This window comes from Peromyscus californicus, unplaced genomic scaffold (assembly GCF_007827085.1).
Source record: "Peromyscus californicus insignis strain IS unplaced genomic scaffold, ASM782708v3 Scaffold_7__1_contigs__length_154581171, whole genome shotgun sequence".
NCBI classification, from domain to species: domain Eukaryota; kingdom Metazoa; phylum Chordata; class Mammalia; order Rodentia; family Cricetidae; genus Peromyscus; species Peromyscus californicus.
This window is the reverse complement of record NW_026294595.1, coordinates 80,066,538-80,085,192: the sequence shown is the minus strand read 5'-3', so window position 1 is coordinate 80,085,192 and position 18,655 is coordinate 80,066,538. Positions and strand designations below refer to the sequence as shown.

General features: G+C 38.6%; 1 protein-coding gene across 4 annotated transcripts in view; it reads right to left on the bottom strand.

Annotated features, from left to right (window-relative positions):
• Nucleotides 1–18,655, bottom strand: part of Ccdc73 (coiled-coil domain containing 73) — a 126,567-nt gene that overhangs the window by 8,558 nt on the left and 99,354 nt on the right. For all 4 annotated transcript variants that reach the window (XM_052723917.1, XM_052723918.1, XM_052723919.1 and 1 more), the window contains 4 exons: nucleotides 16,754–16,858; nucleotides 6,112–6,222; nucleotides 3,694–3,828; nucleotides 454–643 (listed from right to left, as the gene is read on the bottom strand). In XM_052723917.1, coding sequence (XP_052579877.1) covers nucleotides 454–643; nucleotides 3,694–3,828; nucleotides 6,112–6,222; nucleotides 16,754–16,858 — 541 coding nt within the window. The remainder of the gene's footprint in view (nucleotides 1–453; nucleotides 644–3,693; nucleotides 3,829–6,111; nucleotides 6,223–16,753; nucleotides 16,859–18,655) is intronic.

The window sequence follows — 18,655 nt, the reverse complement described above, 5'->3', positions numbered from 1 at the left end:
TTTATTCACCTTTCTTTAACTATAGATATCAAATCATAAGTATAGTTAAAATAACTTAGAACATAAATTTCAGGTCTTAAAGGGCTGTATTAGTTCAATCATTCTCTCTCCAACATCTCCACCAAGTGGCTATTCACCCTCAGCAGAACACCTCAGTCACTGCCACATTAAGCTGTTCTTCGTAGTGCAGAAATTAGAATCATCTCAGTGCTTACTGTAGGCATCTAAACCAAGAGAAATGCTGTGACCTGCTCACCAGAAGTGTGCTGCTGACCCAGAGAATGCTCTCTGCAGACACTGGTAAAGACTCATTTGCAGAATGCTTGTTTACACAAAGGTGAAAAGGTGTTTCCCAACTATACTGGAAGGTCCTTAAGCAAAGCTGTAACTGACAGCCCCCTAAATACCAGACAAGTCCCACCATGGGACTTTGTCAATGTAGTTTAAGGTTACCTTCTGCAATTTCTTCTACAGGTAGGTCTTCCATTTTTTTCTTTTCTCTGTAGTAATCAGGATCTGAACAAAAACTCTTCGTATTTTTTCCCCATATTTCTTGACCAGTATTGTATTTTTGTGTGCTGGTGTCTTCTGATTTTTTACTGGATAGTTCGTCACTATTTTCATTATTTAGTTCTGGAATATTCTGGTATAAAAAAGAAAAAGATTGTTTAAATGTGTTAAATATTTGAGCAAACTTTGCTGATAAAAGTGGATTTTAGTTCAACCATTCAGTAATTTCTATTTAAAAATCAAATGACTTTTGAAGTTCTCTGTGTACTGTCTCAAATTTAAACAAACTGGAGAGTTCAGTATGCTTTCAAACATGTCTGTCACATTATTATACCACACAGCCAGGCAAGTTAGGGGTAGGATTTACTTGGGCCAGGCAAATTGTTTAAGTAGCCTTTTGTACACCTGTAAGACAGCAAACAAACCAGGAATGCAGGGATTAAAGGCGTGCTCCTCCTCTGTCTGACTCTAAAGTTTTAACCCCCTTGGTTTTGCTTTAAGGTAAAATTCTAAAAAGTTAAAAACCTAATTACCATGTGCCCTAGCAATTCCATGCTACTTTTCAGCTTTCCTCACAAGCACAGATACTACTCTCCGACCAACAACAGAGCCTCAGAGATTCATTACTTAGAGCAGCATTATTCACAACAGCCGGAAGGTGGGAATAATTCTATGCCATCAACAAATGAACAGAACTTGGCATATTCGTCTGATGGAATACTATTTCACAACGAAAAGGAACAGAGTTCTAATAGGGGCTACACAAAGTGATGAAGCTTGGAAACTGTGGGAGCCCACAGAGGCTTTCTAGTGAGACCTTACTCAGGGTCAGAGAATCTGAGCTTGCTTTATCCAGCAGGGATGCATAAGGGGATGATTTGACCACGGGCATGGTTACCAGGTGTTTGGAAGGGTCTACACTTGGCTGTACAGTGTGCTTTGATCTTGCATATTATAAAAAGTCCTTTTGAATACATTTTAAAATTAAAAAAAAAGAATGTTTCAACATACACAACCAATAAACATATCCCAGTGTGGAGGCTCACACAGGTTTCCTAGCGAGATCTAAGCTTGCTTTACCCAGCAGGGCTGCATTAGAGGATTGCTTGACCACATGCATGGTTACCAGGTGATTGGAAGGGTTTGCACTTGGCTGTGCTGGGGGGCGGGGGGGGGGGGGGCATCTTTTGCTCCACCCCTTGGCATTCCTATAAAAAGCCCTTTAGAAGAGCCAGAAGGGGCTGGTGGATATTGATCCAGGCCCTCCCAAAGCTATCCTGTGTTTCTATCTGTCTCTCTCCCCACTATATTTCTATCTAATGTTTCTTATCCCCCTCTCCTCAAGAGTACCCTGGGGAAAATGTGGGACCTGGTTTCCACATCCCAGTTGAGGCTAAAAATCATAGGATCATCTAAGTAAATAGAAAAGGGCTTTTGGGGAACAATCAACATCCTACATAAAAGGCCTGAGGAAACTAAGCACAAGAGGATTACAGCTGAACATAATAAAAAAGGCTGTATAGTCAGCATGATACTCAATGAGGGGAAAACTGCAAACATGTCCTCTAATAATGCAATAAGGCAAGGGGGGATATAAATAGGAAAGGAAGAAGTTAAATTATTTCTGCTTGTAGATGATATGAGCCTATACTGAGAAAAACACCAAAGTAGGGCAAAATCAACACAAAACCCACCAGCTTTTCCATGTACCAATGAATTCAACTAAGAAAAAATCAAGGATACATGACAACAGTCTTAAGAAAAACACTCGGTGTCCTCCTTTGCATCTCTGCTGCTAAGATAAAACATTGACCAAAACTAACTCTATTGTATGCTTATGTCACCATACAATCCCAGGTCACAGTCCATTTTGAAGGAAATCAAGGCAGAAATTCAAGGAAGGAACCACGAAACAAGAATTGAAGTAGAGACCTCCAAGGAATGCTTACTGGCTTGAGTTGTGGGATATTCATACACTGTGTCAAGATAGTATTGCTGTGATTGTTGTAATAAAAAGCTAAACAGCCAATAGCTAAGCAGGAAGTATAGGTTAGATTTCTGGGCAAAGAAAGAAAAGAGGAAGAATCTAGGCATGTAGGAGACTCCAGGAGACAGAAAGTGCAAGATGGAAGAGAGATAATGTCATTTGATAGAAGTAGATTAATATAAACGGGTTAATTTAAGTTGTAAGAGCTACTTAGAAACAAGCCCAAGCTATAGGCTGAGCTTTCATAATTAATCAGAAGTCTTGTGTCATTATTTGGGAGCTGACTGGCAGGACAGAAAATGACAGGCTTGCTTCCTCAGTTGCCTTTCTTATGCAACCCAGGACTACCTGCCCAGGGGTTGCACTGCCAACATGGGGCTGTCCCCCTCCTCAGTCATTAATCAAGACATGACCACGGGCTTCCAATGGAGGCAGTTCTTCAACGGAGCATTCCTCTTCCTGAGTGATTCTAGTTTGCATCAAACTGAGAAAAACTAACACAATCTCAATAGAAATAGAGGAGAATTCTCTTTCAGAAATTGATAAATTCTGAAAGTGAAATGGAAATGAATGTAAGAAATCTACAACAGCAAAAAGTAACTGAAAAACAAAACAAAACTGAAAAACTTCTATGTGAAGATGTGTTTAAGAGCTGCACTAATATAGACACTGTGCTATTGGCATCAATTTATATGTATAATAAATACAGGATCAACACAACAGAGTCTGAATTAGACCCACATATTTCAAAGAAAGTCTCAAGCTACAGTGGGAGAAATAACAACAGTGTTTGCTTCCTTCCTTCCTTTTGTTTGTTTTGTTTTGGTGAGACAGGGTCTCTCTATGTAATCCTGGCTATTCTGGAACTTGGTATATAGACCAGGCTGGCCTTGAACTCAAGAGAGATTCACCTGCCTCTGCCTCATGAATGCTGGGATTAAAGGTGTAAACCACTATACTGGGCAAGAACAGGGTTTTCAACAAATGTGGCCCTAGGATAATTCAAAATCTAAATCCAGGGGACTCTTGAACCTTATGTTAAACTCCACACATAAGCCAAATAAAATGTATGACAAACAACATGGTTATAACTAACCTGTTAAAAACTGAGCACCTTAAAATATAAAATGGAAAAATAATCACCAGTGATGGTCCTAATTTAACAGTTAATAACCCAAAACATATTTAAATTTTACCTGAAACTTCTTGCATTCTTCATTTTTTTTCTGATCATATAATTTCTTGTAATGTTCTTGCAATTTAACATGAGTTTCCTTAAGTAATGACAACTCACTTTTAACATCATTCATTTCTCCACTAAGCTCTTCAACCTAGAATAAAATTAAGCCAAAATGAACAAGTGCATACATTTTACCTGAAAACATGTTTCATAAAATAGTAAAAATAATAACAACATTAACCATTTGCATTAAGAAATAACATTGTAATAGTGATGAGTGTTTAACAAACATGATTGTATATTCATACTCTTTAAGAAATATGAGACTTAGATTAAGTAACTTGACCAAGTTAGTGCAGACAGAAAGTAGTAGTCAGGATTGCAATCCAAAATTGAACCTAGGGCCTATGCCCCTAAATATTTTCTTATGAAAAAAAATAAGATTTTACTTAGTCATAAAAATCCTACAAAAGTTCCACCTGTATGATTTTAATTTCATTGCTGCACGCTGGATGTGCAGAGTTTAGCTGAACTAGCTGGAGGCAGAACTCTAAGTGTAACAACAGACACTGGCACTGAGTCTCATGTTTCCATCTGGAAACTGGGCTTCCACTGCCTGTGCAGCTCACAATTGCTTTCTTGAGGGGATGCTCTTCCATAGAAACTTCACATGTGATTACAAACAGATAGACACACAAACTATATAGATCTGATCTCCATTTAAGAAAATTCTTACAAAACCAAAGTGGTTTTTTTCTTATTCAACTATATTCTGCTTAGTTTATTATAGTTTTGATTCATGATCATGATAGTTTATGATATGTTCTTTATGATAGTTTATGACTGCATAATCTAAAAATCTTATAAGACCATTTTATTTAAACTTACCAATAAAGCTGCATTTCCTTTTTAAAAAAAAAAGAAATGTATTATTTAGCTGTTTGTATGTGTACTTGTGCACTTGCGTGTATGTTCATAGAGGCCAGAAGTGGGCATCAGAAACCCTCGTTGTTAGCCTCCCAATGTGGGTGCTGGGAATTAAACCTGCAAGAGGACTCTTAACAGATAACGTTATTTCTCCAGCCCCACTTCCTTTATTCTTAATTACTCTTTGGCCCTGGACAGATGGCCACTGTTGTGTTCTCAGAAGAGAAAATGAATGTTAGTTTGCTGTGCGTAGCTGCACAGGCAGTGGAAGCCATCTCCAGACATATACGTATATACACAGTTGCCAGTGTTTGCAGCAAGCGTACTCTTTTTACGTTGCAGCTCCTTTTCACTCCCCAGCTTTCCCAATCCTCACAGCACCACTTTCACAGCCTTTTAAAGACTGTGTGAGAAGGAAGGTATGGGATGCTAAGCAGACCAACTGAAGTTACTATACTTGCTGTTTTGATGACATTTTCCTAGTGGAGATTCTTAACCAAATTTAGTATTGTGATGTAAGTGTGAAATATTTTCCTTAGATTTGAATAAGGCATATCAAAACCATCAATGACTAAGTTGATCTCTTGAAACTCTGAATTAGGAAAACTTATTAACTACAAATAAATTGGGTTTTTAATATCAGAAATCAAATAAAATCATTTACAGAAAATGTTATAAAACTTATATTCACATATACATTAGTATAATAAAAGAAATGGTATAATTAATAGTCTAAAATGGAATCATATATTTCTAAAATATAGTACCATAAATTCATAGTGACTTCCTACTGTGTTAATTCTTTTTTTAAAGAGTGATTAAAGCCATATTTTTCTTATGCCATAGCTTGAGACAATTATCTTAATTCCTTTAGGCAATGAAAACTGGTACAAAGATAGAAAATCCAATTTTGTGATCCATCAGTCTTTGAAGTAAAATTTTGCTTTGCAACTTGAACTTACTCATTTTCTACAATTGTTTTACATATTTTATCAAAATTAACATTTAGTGTAAAAGAAAAATATGACTTAAAGGAAGTAGCTGTTTACAACATATCTCATAATAAAACATTAGTCCAAGAGAACTCAACGACTACATACATGTTCCAACAAGGTTCTGACACATTTCAACAAATACTGAGGACAGCAACCTTGCCTGGCTACCAATAGTTTTCATATGATACTAGTTCCTTAAGATACACTGAATCATTTTATTTAAATGCAAATTAATTTTTCTAAGAACATATTAATAGCTATTCTATACAGTCATATATGCTTTAATACATGTATATAACACATATACATATAGTTGTCTATGCCTGAAAACACCAGAGGGAATTTTATTAAATTTAATTTTTAAAAACACACTCACTTTGGCAGAAATATGAGTACAAGAAGAAAATGTGTCTGACTTAACAATTTTGTAATATTTTCTTAGCATTTAATAGTTATTTTAAATGTCTATAGCTATTTAGAATACTTTACTATTTTACATTTAATAAACCTACACGTCTCTTCCAAGTTCCTAGTGCTTCCTCATGCTCATTCTGAAGATTAAGGAACTTTTCTTCATTTTCTTTTACCTTCTCCCTTTGCAGCTCATTATCTCTTTCAAGGGTCTGCAATAAAATTAATTATCCAAAAAATAATCAATACCACATTAATGAATTTTGATGTGTTTTATGTTGCTCAGACCTTTGTGTGGAACATGCTGAAAGTGCCGTACAGATCAGCAATAATGTGCTACCTCCACAATAATTTTCATAAATTAACAGGAAGGTGCTCAGAATTTAGCTAACAGGGAACAGGGAGGCTGTGATGAAGAAACGGCTATAAAAGGGTATAAAAACATTGCCATTATTCAGTTTCACTGCATAAGTTTTAATGTACAGAAAAAGTAATATAAAGTACAGCATTGAAAAGCATGAAATGTAGCATAGTCCAGCCTAACCTACTAAAAATTTTAACTACCATAAGACGTTTTTACCTGTTTATTTTAGAAATTAACTGGCTAGAAACACTTAAAAAAACTCCAATTTCAAATTAATACTTAGCCTAACTTATTTAACACATCACTTAGTTACTTCATTGAACTAATGTAATAGAATCACCCATCCCACTTGCTCTCAAAAAAACCCCAAAATTAAAAAAGTAAAAATATACACGATGTGAAAGCCACAAAGAATAGTTTAAAAAATTTAAAAAACTAATAAAAAATAAAAATATTGTCAAGTGTTTTCTAAGACTAGAATTTTAGAACTATGAATCACTATCACTAATATTATATCTCTTTACTATCTGTAATTTAAACAAACTGAAAACAAAAATCTAAATATCTAATGCATCTAGAATTTTAAGATCATCTATTATCATTTATAACGCTATATATACTCAGTAAAAATTTCCAGCTACACAAAATAATATAAAATGGAAGGTGCAAGTGACCTGTGAGTCCTCCTCCCCAAAGTTAGCACTTTATAAGTTTCTGTAATCAGAGAATACTCACAGCAGGAAAAGCAGACAAAGTATCTTTTACATACAGCTGAGAACCTCATCACACATACTTACTGCTCTGTAATTTGCTTTTCTAAAAGGCAAACAATCTCGTTTACTTCCCATACTACTAAATATAAATTCATCTCATTTAAAAGTCTTAAGAACATTCTATTTAAGGAGTTCTCAGTTACATCTAGAATATCAAGGTGTAAATATGTCTGTGAAATTATGACAGCACATCTAATAAAAAGCATTTTGCAACTTGTGACAAGAACATTCTCCTCTGTCCCCCTAGAAGTGATGCACTTTGAAACACCTAAATGAATACCTATTTTGATTGCTCTAGTTCAGAATAATGTGAACATTTCACATAAGACACATTTCCTTAATCCATGGTTACATATAATGACAGGGCAGTTTCTAAGTATTTACAGTGTTGTATAATTAATAGGTGCTTAGTATTTTAACATTCTAATATGTATTTTTACCGTATTTATTTATATGGACAGCATACTCTATTTTAGAAAGTAGATCAATGTTTAGGAAAGAAATGAGAGAACATACCACAGTCTCTATTCTATTAACAATAAATGACTAATAGCATCATGTTCTTGAAACAGTATGTAATAGGTGTGTCAATCAATTGCTCCCGGTTCACACTCTATCTGAAAATGACCGTCTCCTTCAGGTATTTGGTTGCAGTTCTTTGGAGCCCTTCCATCCTTCCATTACAACTTGATTTATTATTCTCAGTTGACTGCACAAGCCAGGTTATCAGTGAGGATTCCCTCCACTCCTGCAGTCTCCTGTTTCCTAGATCCATGGTTCCCTTTCTACCTTTACTTCCTTTTCAGGATACAACAAACTGTTGTCATGATAAAGCAGGCATGGATGGTAACGGTTTCTTGGATCCTGCATGTCTACTGAGAAATTAGGTTAGATGAATGTAGCACAACTCTGGATGGCGATTTCTTCCCAACCTCTGCAGACACAGTTACATTTTTTTCTACTGTCCAGTTTTGCCAATGAGAAAGCTAAGGCTGATATGTTATTCTCATTCCTAATTCTTTGCATTCCATACTTTTCTGCAGTTTTTAAAGTCATCTTTTATGTGCAATGTGTATTTTACAAAGATACTCACTGATATTAGTAAAATGAACTCATGCCCCTCAGGCCTGTGAAGCTTTCTGTACTGTTTCTTTGCCCAGTCTTTCTCCTTCCATTTTCTTGGTTCTCTCTTTCTCTGAAACATCCTCGATTCCTTAGACTGATTCCCGAATTCTTTTTCTCCCATTTCTATCTTCTTACCTGTGTGCACATGTGTGAGCACAGAGAGACCAGAGGTCCACTTCAGGCATCATCATTCCTCAGGAGCTTTTCTGAAACAGCATCTCTCATTAAACTGGAGCACCAACCAGGCAGGGCGTAGAGACCCACAGAGGCTATCTAGTGAGAACTTACTGAGGGTCAGAGAATCTGGGCTTGCTCTACCCAGCAGGGCTGCATAAGGGGATGGACTGACCGCAGGAGTGGTTACCAGGTGTTTGGAAGGGTCTGCACTTGGCTGTGCGGTGTGCTTTGATCTTGCAAGGGGGAGGTCTTTTGCCCTGCCCCTTGGCATTGTTATAAAAAGCCCTTTTGAGTAAATGGAAAGGGCCGTTGGGTATTAACCCAGGTCCTCCTGAAGATATCCTGTTTCTGTTTTTCTCCTTTTCCCTATCTTTCTATCTAATATTTTCTTATCCCTCTCTCCTCCTCATAGGAACACTGGAAAAGGTGTTGGCCTCCCACAATAGGGTAACCTGGCTCACCAGTCAGTAAGCCCCAGGGATCTGCCTGTCTCTGCCCCCACACTGGGAAGCATACATAACCACCGTTGGCTTTTTTCTTTGTTTGTTTTGTTTTGTTTTTCAAGACAGAGTTTCCTTGTATAGCGCTGCCTGTCCTGGAACTCTCTCTGTAGACCAGGATGGCCTCGAACTCACAGAGATCTGCCTGCCTCTGCCTCCTGAATGCTGGTATTAAAGGCACATGTGGTGACTGCCTGGCTCACAGCTGCCAGCGTTTTACTGAGTGCTGGGGACTTACCTCAGGTCCTCGTGCTTGGGCGACAAGCACTTTACCACCTGAAATATTCTCAGTTTTAGCCATGTGTCTATTGATTCTACTTTCTAAACAACTATCTCTATTATCTAGCAACCCTTCCATTTCCATTGCACTTATATTTTTAGTAGGGTTTCTCTTATTCTGTGTTTATGAATTTCTAATTCTTGTCCTGTGGACTAGTACTTTTCCTTTAAGCAGTTTTAGCTTTACATGTTTTTTAGACTCCCATTTTTGTCTGCTTTTAACATGAGAGCCTTTCTTCAAGTGTCCAGTAGTCCTAAATCATCAATTTGTACTTAAAAATGAGGTATTTAAAAGATGGTCAAAAGTTTGTCAAACACTAGACTTCACTGTAGGGAGTTCTGGCTGAACTCTTCCTTTAGGAAAACATAACTGAAGGAACCATGGTCTTCCCTTTGGGGTAGGTTAGTTTACCCAGAAAGGACTCTCCCATCCTCTTTCCTGGGAATTAGAGTAGGTGTCCTGTAACTGGGAGAACTACACTGGCAGGCAGTGAACTATTTTCACTATAATATTTCCAACAGTGTACTGATGAATAGAGAGAGGAAAGGAAAAGGGGAGGAGAGATGAAGAGGAGGAGGGGGAAGAGGAGGGAAAGAAAAGGGAGGGAGGAAGAGAGAAGGCAGAGAGGTAAGGGGCAGGGGGAGGGGAGGAAGAGGGCAGAGAGAAGAATTAATTTGCAATAGCTGCCACTTTTGCTAGAGACATGGTCAGTTTCAGGCCACTACTATTTTAACAACCAGCATACCACTAGATCCCTTTCAACTTCAGTTCTCTCTCAAACTCTAAGCATACACCTCTAAGCCAAAGAGGAAAGAGCCAGTACCTGTGGGGTGGAAGGAGGAATGTGGGGTTGCAGTGGAGTCTTACACAAGTGTTCTCATCTGGATCTTTCAACTACATATCCCACTTTAAAAGATACAGGACACTACAATTCCTGGCCATTTCTGGGTTTAGTTTTCTTAGTTGAGGTTTCCTTGTCCAAAATAACTCTAGCTTATATCAAGCTGACATAAAATTCATAATGCTAGGCAAGGACCCTACCACTCAACCACATCCCAGGCCTCACTTCCATGACTTTGAATTAGGTTTCTATTTCCTGTTTCTGCTAACTATACAGCTAGTTCACTTTTAAAACTTAGGCTTTTATGTTTCTCCTGTCATTTCCATGTCCTTGTGGGTTTATTGCCATTTTATAACAGTTTCACAAGGTGGCAGAAGTGAATGTACGTTTAATTAATCATCTTTAGCTGGAAGCCCTAACCAGGTAGTTTCTGACTGGGGAAGAGCCCAAGTTTATTCATGGTACACCATTCATTCATTTAATAGAACTTAACAAGGTCCTACTGCATGCTTGACACTCTCATGTGCTTATGATCCTAAAGTTGCAATGCTCTAACTTCATCATGGAAGTTACACTCGGGCGTGAATATAAACTTGTACATATTATAAACATACACAAAAATGTTATTATTTCCAACTGAATTAACAAATCTGAAAAACATCTGTGAAAAAAAGCATTTGTCAGAGGTCAAACTGAAAGCATTCACTAAATGCTTAACTTCAAAAAACAGTAAATTGTCCTAGTTAATACAGTAATAATACAATAACCACAGGAGTAAAATGTGAAAATACTCTTAGTACTATGACTACAGAAGTAGAACTAAACTTATAACTAGAATTTAGATACCTATGATCTTTCTAAATTTACTGCTAAAAACATAAGACAGATGACAGTATAACAGCAGAGCACTGAAAACCAGTTGGCCATTATCAAGAGCAACGATCCCTTTTAGTACAGGTGGAATTAGAATGCTCCTCAAGAAAACACATGCCGTAGCTAAGCAATGTAATCCTTAGCAACAGCTCAGCATTAATATTTTGTTATGCTATATATCAGTGGTTCTTAGACATCATCAGTTAGCAGCTAAGCACTGATCCACGACAAACTTCTCTAGTCCATGGCCAAATGTGATGGCATGACTTTTCATATAATGATCTGTCATTTATCCTGAGATTATCTTTAAAATACATGTATTTTAAAATGCTCTGTTTTATAAAATGATGGTGGATGATAATGTTTGCATTCTTTTATTTTTTTTTTTTGGTTTTTCGAGACAGTGTTTCTCTGTGTAGCTTTGCGCCTTTCCTGGATCTCGCTCTGTAGACCAGGCTGGCCTCGAACTCACAAAGATCCACCTGCCTCTGCCTCCCAAGTGCTGGGATTAAAGGCGTGCGCCACCACTGCCCGGCTCAATGTTTGCATTCTTAGTGGACTACTTGACAGTATTTTGGAATGTACTATATGATATTATATAGCTTTCTATATAATATCAAGAGACAGGTAATAATTAAAGAGAAAGGTATTTGAATATTTAACATATTGGTACACACAGTTAAAAGATCCTAGGGCCATACTTACAGATTTGGTTAGTAGCTCAAAGCAATGACCACTATAGATACCACAAAATTTTAGTATAATTTTCATACAACTGATTCAACAAACTTTCTTAGTTTATTTTACATCACTCTGAAAAATACCATGACCAAAGGTAACGTGAGGAAGTAAGGGTTTATTTGGTTTACAAGTTACAGTTTATAATCAAGGGAAGTCTGGGCAGGAACTTGGAGGCAAGAACTGTATTAGATTTAGGTTCTTCAGGATAGGACACCTTTTGGAATGATCTTTGTAATGTGCCATTTACCTATGTTCCAGATTTCTCTGGATTTTAGTATGTGTCTCTTGCTTGATATTGTTCGTGTTGGTTGTAGTTCCATCTTGTCTAGGTCATTATCCCTTATTCCTCCTGGACAATATTTGATAATCATTCCTATTGTATACAGTTTTGTATTAGAATAGAACCTTCTTATTTAGACAAAAGGGGGAAATGTAGTGGGTAGCTGTTCCAGCTTTGACCTGGAAGTACTACCCACAGTGAGGCTTCCAGTAAATGTCACGCCTACCTATGGCCTGCCCCTGAGGCAAGGGTAAGACAGGAGCCCTTAAGACCCGAGATCTGGATGTGCCGGCTCTCTTGGTTCCTGGTAATTCTGGATGTTGGATGGTAGACCAAGCAGAGTTCTCCAAAGAACACCGCTGGACTGCACTTCACCTCTCCTGGAGCCTGTAACCTATCCCTTTACTTGTTGTAAGTTACCCCTCAAAATAAACCTCCCTTTCAACTACGTGGAGTTGCCTTAATAAATCCCCCAATAGCAGGAACTGTAGCAGAGACCACGGAGGGGCATTGCTTGCTCTCTGCCCTGCATGGCTTGCTCAGCTGGTTTTCTTATACAACCCAAGACTACTTACCCAGGGGTGGCACCAACACTGTAAGCTGTTCCCCGCCCCCCCCCCACACACACACATCAATCACTAATCAAGCAACTATCCCACAGACATGTTCACAGGCTAAGCTCATGGAGGCAGTTCCTCAACTGAGGCTCCCTCTTCCTAGACTAGCTTATATCAAGTTGACAAAAACTAACCAACACACAAACTTAACAGTCTCGTGCTTCTAGAAAAAATTATGTTGAGCACATAACACTGAGAAATAGTTCTGGATTGGAACCAGGGTATAATATTGTTTTTTTCTACAGTTTATAAGGCCCCACAGTTTATAAAACTGCTTACATTTTCTGGGTCTCTATCATAGAATAAATTAGCTAACCCCTAATGCTGTGGGATGGTCTGTATGTCAAATGTGTTGCTGATTGGTCAATGAATAAATCACTGATTGGCAGTGGCCAGGCAGGAAGTGTAGGCGGGAGAAGGAGGAGAATAGAGCTGGGAAGTGGAAGGCTGAGTCAGAGAGACACTGCCAGCCGCCATCAGGACAAGGAAGATGTAAAGTACCGGTAAGCCACAAGCCACGTGGCAAGGTATAGATTAATAGAAATAGATTAATTTAAGCTGTAAGAACAGTTAACAAGAAGCCTGCCATGGCCATACAGTTTGAAACCAATATAAGTCTCTGTGTTTACTTGATCGGGTTTGAGCAGCTTGGGACTGGCGGGTGAGAGAGATTTGTCCTGACTGTGGGCCAGGCAGGAAAACTCTAGCAACAAATGGCGTCCAACGTGGTGGCAAGAGTTTCCACCTAAAACCTGAAAAAAAAGATTCTAAAACGGAGCTAAAAACAGCTTCCTAATTGTCTCTCTCAAATGAGCGGCAGCTGCCGGTTTGAGCTACTGGCGGGTTGCTGGCGTGCGCGCTCGACCTGCAGTATGGCGGGAATGAGGCCTCTGCAAGTGGCACATTAAGCTACATTGTGGATTTAGCCTTTGCTAGTACAAAACAAAAGAGGTTTCTGGGCTACATGCTGCTTGGATAAAAGCATAGACCCACGATAGCTCCCAGAGCTGCTGGTAAAGTACCACGCCATGTTGGGAAGCTGAGGTGGGCGGAGCCAGCAGCCACAGCTGCTGCGGCTTAAAGCAATAGATTCACAATAAGACAGATTCAGATGTAATAGTTTAAAATGTGTGTAAAATATACGTAGGCTTAAAAGAGACAAAAAAAGGTGATATATACAGTATAGAAACAAATACATGGTTTTAAAAAATAAAGTCTTTAAAGAGACAGTAAAATTAATATAAAAAGTAAGCCACGTAGAGATGACTATTACACAGAGAGTCTGGATTGTGTTGTCTTTGGGATTCTTAACTACAGAGAGATATTTGATTGTAAAGGAAGCTGAGTTAAACCAGTATGTATATTTTAAAGATACTTTGACTTCAAAATTTGGATGTAAGGATATGTTGCTTTGGAAAAGAGTCTCTTTTGTTTCCACAGAAAGCAAGAGGCTATGGATTTGTTCCAGATTAAGACACATCAGGTTTGACCAGCCAAGACCACCTGAAAGGTCTCCGATGACACCATGGCCCAGATGATCCAACATCCAGAACCGTTTCAAGGCAACTGACTCAGACGAATACACCCTCATGGACTACTCCATAATCCTAAAATGTTCTTTGTGTCCCCATAAGATACAGCGCCCCCCTCCAGCAGGAAGTAGTAAGAGAAGCTACGCCCAAATTCCCAAATATACCAAGCTGACTTTGGAGATGTGTAAAGGTTAAAACCTTCCTTTTTAAGAAAAGAAAAGGGGAAGTGCTGTGGGATGGTCTGTATGTCAAATGTGTTGCTGATTGGTCAATGAATAAATCACTGATTGGCAGTGGCCAGGCAGGAAGTGTAGGCGGGAGAAGGAGGAGAATAGAGCTGGGAAGTGGAAGGCTGAGTCAGAGAGACACTGCCAGCCGCCATCAGGACAAGGAAGATGTAAAGTACTGGTAAGCCACAAGCCACGTGGCAAGGTATAGATTAATAGAAATAGATTAATTTAAGCTGTAAGAACAGTTAACAAGAAGCCTGCCACGGCCATACAGTTTGAAACCAATATAAGTCTCTGTGTTTACTTGATCGGGTTTGAGCAGCTTGGGACTGGCGGGTGAGAGAGATTTGTCCTGACTGTGGGCCAGGCAGGAAAACTCTAGCAACACCCTAATATTCAGCTCACCCCCCAAACTATGTTTCAACTCCTTTACATGGATTACCATATGACCTTTGTAACAGCTACTCATCATGAATTTTGAGTCAAACATGGTGCTACATGCCTGTAATCTCACCATTCCATAGGCTGTGGTAAACCTAGGCTAAAAAGTTATACCATATCTATACAAAAAAAACATATGCTCTTAGGAGAAGGTGTGAAGAGGTTCTTACTTGTAAAAGTTGTTTTCTACTAGTCTCTTATAAGAATAGGTGAAGAGGTTAAGGGAATGAGTAGCTTGATTCTAGCAGTCCACTTCTTTCCCTCTGTATCTTTGACATTTTAATTCCTACATAACTGAAGGCAGGCAGAACCTTTATATGATAAGCCATAGGGCAGCAATGGTGAGGAGATAAAGCAAAAAACTGCCTTGCTCTGCATAAGTTTAGTTCTATTCAATGATGATGAGCTAACAAAATTTGTGTGGCCTGGTACAAATCAAAAAGGCAGAGGAAACATGCTATTAGAGGTATTAAAATATGTAAATTTTCCTTTGTGTCTCTCTCTGCCATAGGACATTTCATTTTCTATTTAATGGCAGGGTTCTCTGGACACAGGAAAAAAAAATCACAGCACAAATGAAGTCCCTCGCAGCTGCCTAAAAGCTTCATGACAACTCAGCATGAGCAAGAGCCACTAGCTTCTGGGCCCCACTTCTTCCTGCCCCCTGCTTCACCCATGTATCACATTACAGCCAGAAAAGGAAGCAATCCTTCCCTTCCGTGGGCTCTCGATGTAAACCCACAGCAAAGGGTAACTGCTGCCAGATCAAAGTGTTAGGCAGGGATGCATGCAGCACTGGGCTGGATACTCGCTCTGCCGGCCTGAATCAGGAAGAGCTGCTGCCATGCCTCCCCATAGAGTGCTGCAAGGCACATGTACCCACATCAAACCTCCCCTACTGTACCTAGGCATTCATTTAAAAGTAAGGCTTTTCCAAACAAATGAAAAGATGCAGGGAGTGGTGCTGTGGGATGTTCTGTATGCTATGAATGTGTTGCTCTGATTGATTGATAAATAAAATGCTGATTGGCCAGTAGCCAGACAGGAAGTATAGTATAGGAGGGACAAGCAGAGAAGAGAATTCTGGGAATAGAAAGGCTGAGTGAGGATTCACCAGCCTCCTGTCCAGGGAGCAGCATGTAAAGGCAACAGGTAAAGCCATGGAACATGTGGCGACATATAGATTAACAGAAATGGGCTGAGTTTAAGTGTAAGAGCTATCAGTGGTAGGCCTCAGCTAATGGCTGGTCAGTTTAATTAATATAAGCTTCTGAGTGATTATTTTATAAGCGGTTGCAGGGTCCGTGGTGCTGGGCCAGACTGGAGAAAACTTCGCCTACAGAGTGGGTGGTTAGGCAAGGTACCAGGGCACCAGAAGGTAGAAGAACCAGCAGCCAAGAACCAAGACTGAGAGGCAACAGAAACAAGAAAATGCCTATTGAGGTTCCAAGCCTCCAACACATGCTTCCATTTACCATCAGGTTTCATTTACAAAACATAAACTCAAAAGATAAAAATTCAAAAAAAACTTCAAGACACTGAGTACAAAATTAAACAGAAGGTAGACACTTCTAAGTGTAAGTCCCTGTGTAACCACTATTGGGCATGGTGGCATGCACCTTTAATCCCAGCACTACAGACAGAGGCAGGTGGATCCCTGTGAGTTCAAGGCGAATCTGGTCCACAGTGAGTTCCAGGACAGCCAGTACTATATTACAGAGACCTCATCTCAAAAAATATTCAAATTAGATATTTGATAAAGTTTAACATGCACCTAGTAACTTAAATGTTAAAAAATATACTTATTATTTTAGATATTCATGCTGAAAGTTGATGAAGGAATCTAGTATCTTACCTTTTAAAATCAAATGATAGAACAAGATACTTAAATGCAACTAAACGGGGGAAGCCTATTAGGTAGAAATATATTTAAACAATATATACATAATATATACAAAATATACATAACCTGATTATTTCCTTTTAGCACCTTCAATTCTGCATTGATTTCAGTATTAGCTTGAGTTTGTTGCTGAAGTAATTGCTGCATATGTTGAAAAGAAATGATGATATCCTTCAAAAACATAAAAATATATCATGTTTCTAAATTCATTCTCCAGATACATTTCTAGTTTATTTTTTGTTTGTTTGGGATTTGTTTTGTTTTGAAACAGGATTTCTCTGTTGGCTGTCCTATAACTGTCTTTGTAGACCAGGCTAGTCTTGAATTCACAGAGATCCGCCTGCCTCTGCCTCCCAAGTGCTAGGGTTAAAGGTGTGCACTACCGCCACCTGGCACATATCTAGTTTTTAAGCTACTATTTTTATACCTTAATTTTGATACTTTATATTAAACTAATAACACTACGATAATTTACTACCTAAAATAATTAATGTTATACAAATTTCTATCAAGTATTATTTCTAAAGTCCCTTAACTTGTAAAGTAAGTTTTTGAAACCTGCCACAGATTCTAAGACATTACTGAACAAGGTAAAGAATTAAAAAATAAAATAAACTTGTTGCCTTGCTCACCTAGAGATATAGGAATATATCTCTAGTAATGTCACATGAACTATAATATTATAAAATGATTCTGTAGACTAGGGTGTCACCAATCAAATGAAGGTAAAGCAAAAAAAAAAAAAAAGACAGACAAAACTCTTCTTAGAGGGGCTGGAGAGAAAACACAGCAGTTTAGAGCACTTGTTGCTTTTAAGGAGGACCCAGGTTCAATTCCTAGCACTCACACAGTGGCTCCCAACTATCAGTTACCTCCAGTTCCAGGGAATCCAATGCCCTCTTCTGGCCTCTGGAGGCACCAGGCACACACATGGTGCACAGATGTATATGCAGGCAAAACATTTATACACATAAGATAAATCCAAAATTTTTTTTAAGTAACTGTAGTTTCCCCAAATTATTTTTTAAGCATGAGAATAGATTGAAATAAGTGGAAATTGTTCTAAAATTACACATGGTATGTAAGTACATTTCAGTAATTATTTGCTAAGGTACCACTGGTCTAACAAATAATAAAACTACTTCTGAAAAATAGAAATTTAGCTAGAAAATATGTGGCTGATGCCTGTAACCTCAGCACTTGGGAAGCTGAGACAGGAGGATTGCCAGTGAGTTTGAGGCCAACATGGGCTACATAGTTAGCTCCAGGCCATCCTGTACTACAGAGTGAGACCCTGACTCAAAAAAAAAAAAGAAAGGAAGGAAGGAAGGGAAGGAAAGAGAGAAGAGAAGAGAGAGGAGAGAGAGAGAGAGAGAGAGAGAGAGAGAGAGAGAGAGAGAGAGAGAGAGAGAGAGAAGAAGAAGAAGAAGAAGAAGAAGAAGAAGAAGAAGAAAAGGGGAGGAGGAGAAGAAAGGAAGGAAGGAAGGAAGGGAGGAAGGAAGGAAGGAAGGGAAGGAAAGGAAGAAAAGAAAAAAAACTGGGGCTGGAAAAATGGCCCAGCAATTAAGAGTGCTTATTGCACAATCATGAGGACCAGACTTGGTCTCCAGCATTCACTGAACAAGCCAGGCATCCTACAAACATCTGTAACTCCAGCTCAGAGAGACTAAAGAGTTCTGGTCTCTGCATATACAGATGTGTGTGCACACATGTGATCACATACAAATGCACACACTAAGACATATACACAAAAAAAAATAAATGTAAAGGCATACACCTTTAAACCTAGGAGGCAGAATCAGGTGGATTTCTGTGAGTTCAAGGTCAAGCCTGATCTACATGGCCAATTCCAAGACAACTAGGGCTACCTAGTGAAACTTTGTCTCAAATAAATAAATAAAATAGCAAAAAGTGGAAGTATACATTCAACTAGTTAAAAACATATAAACATATCCACTCAGTACATGT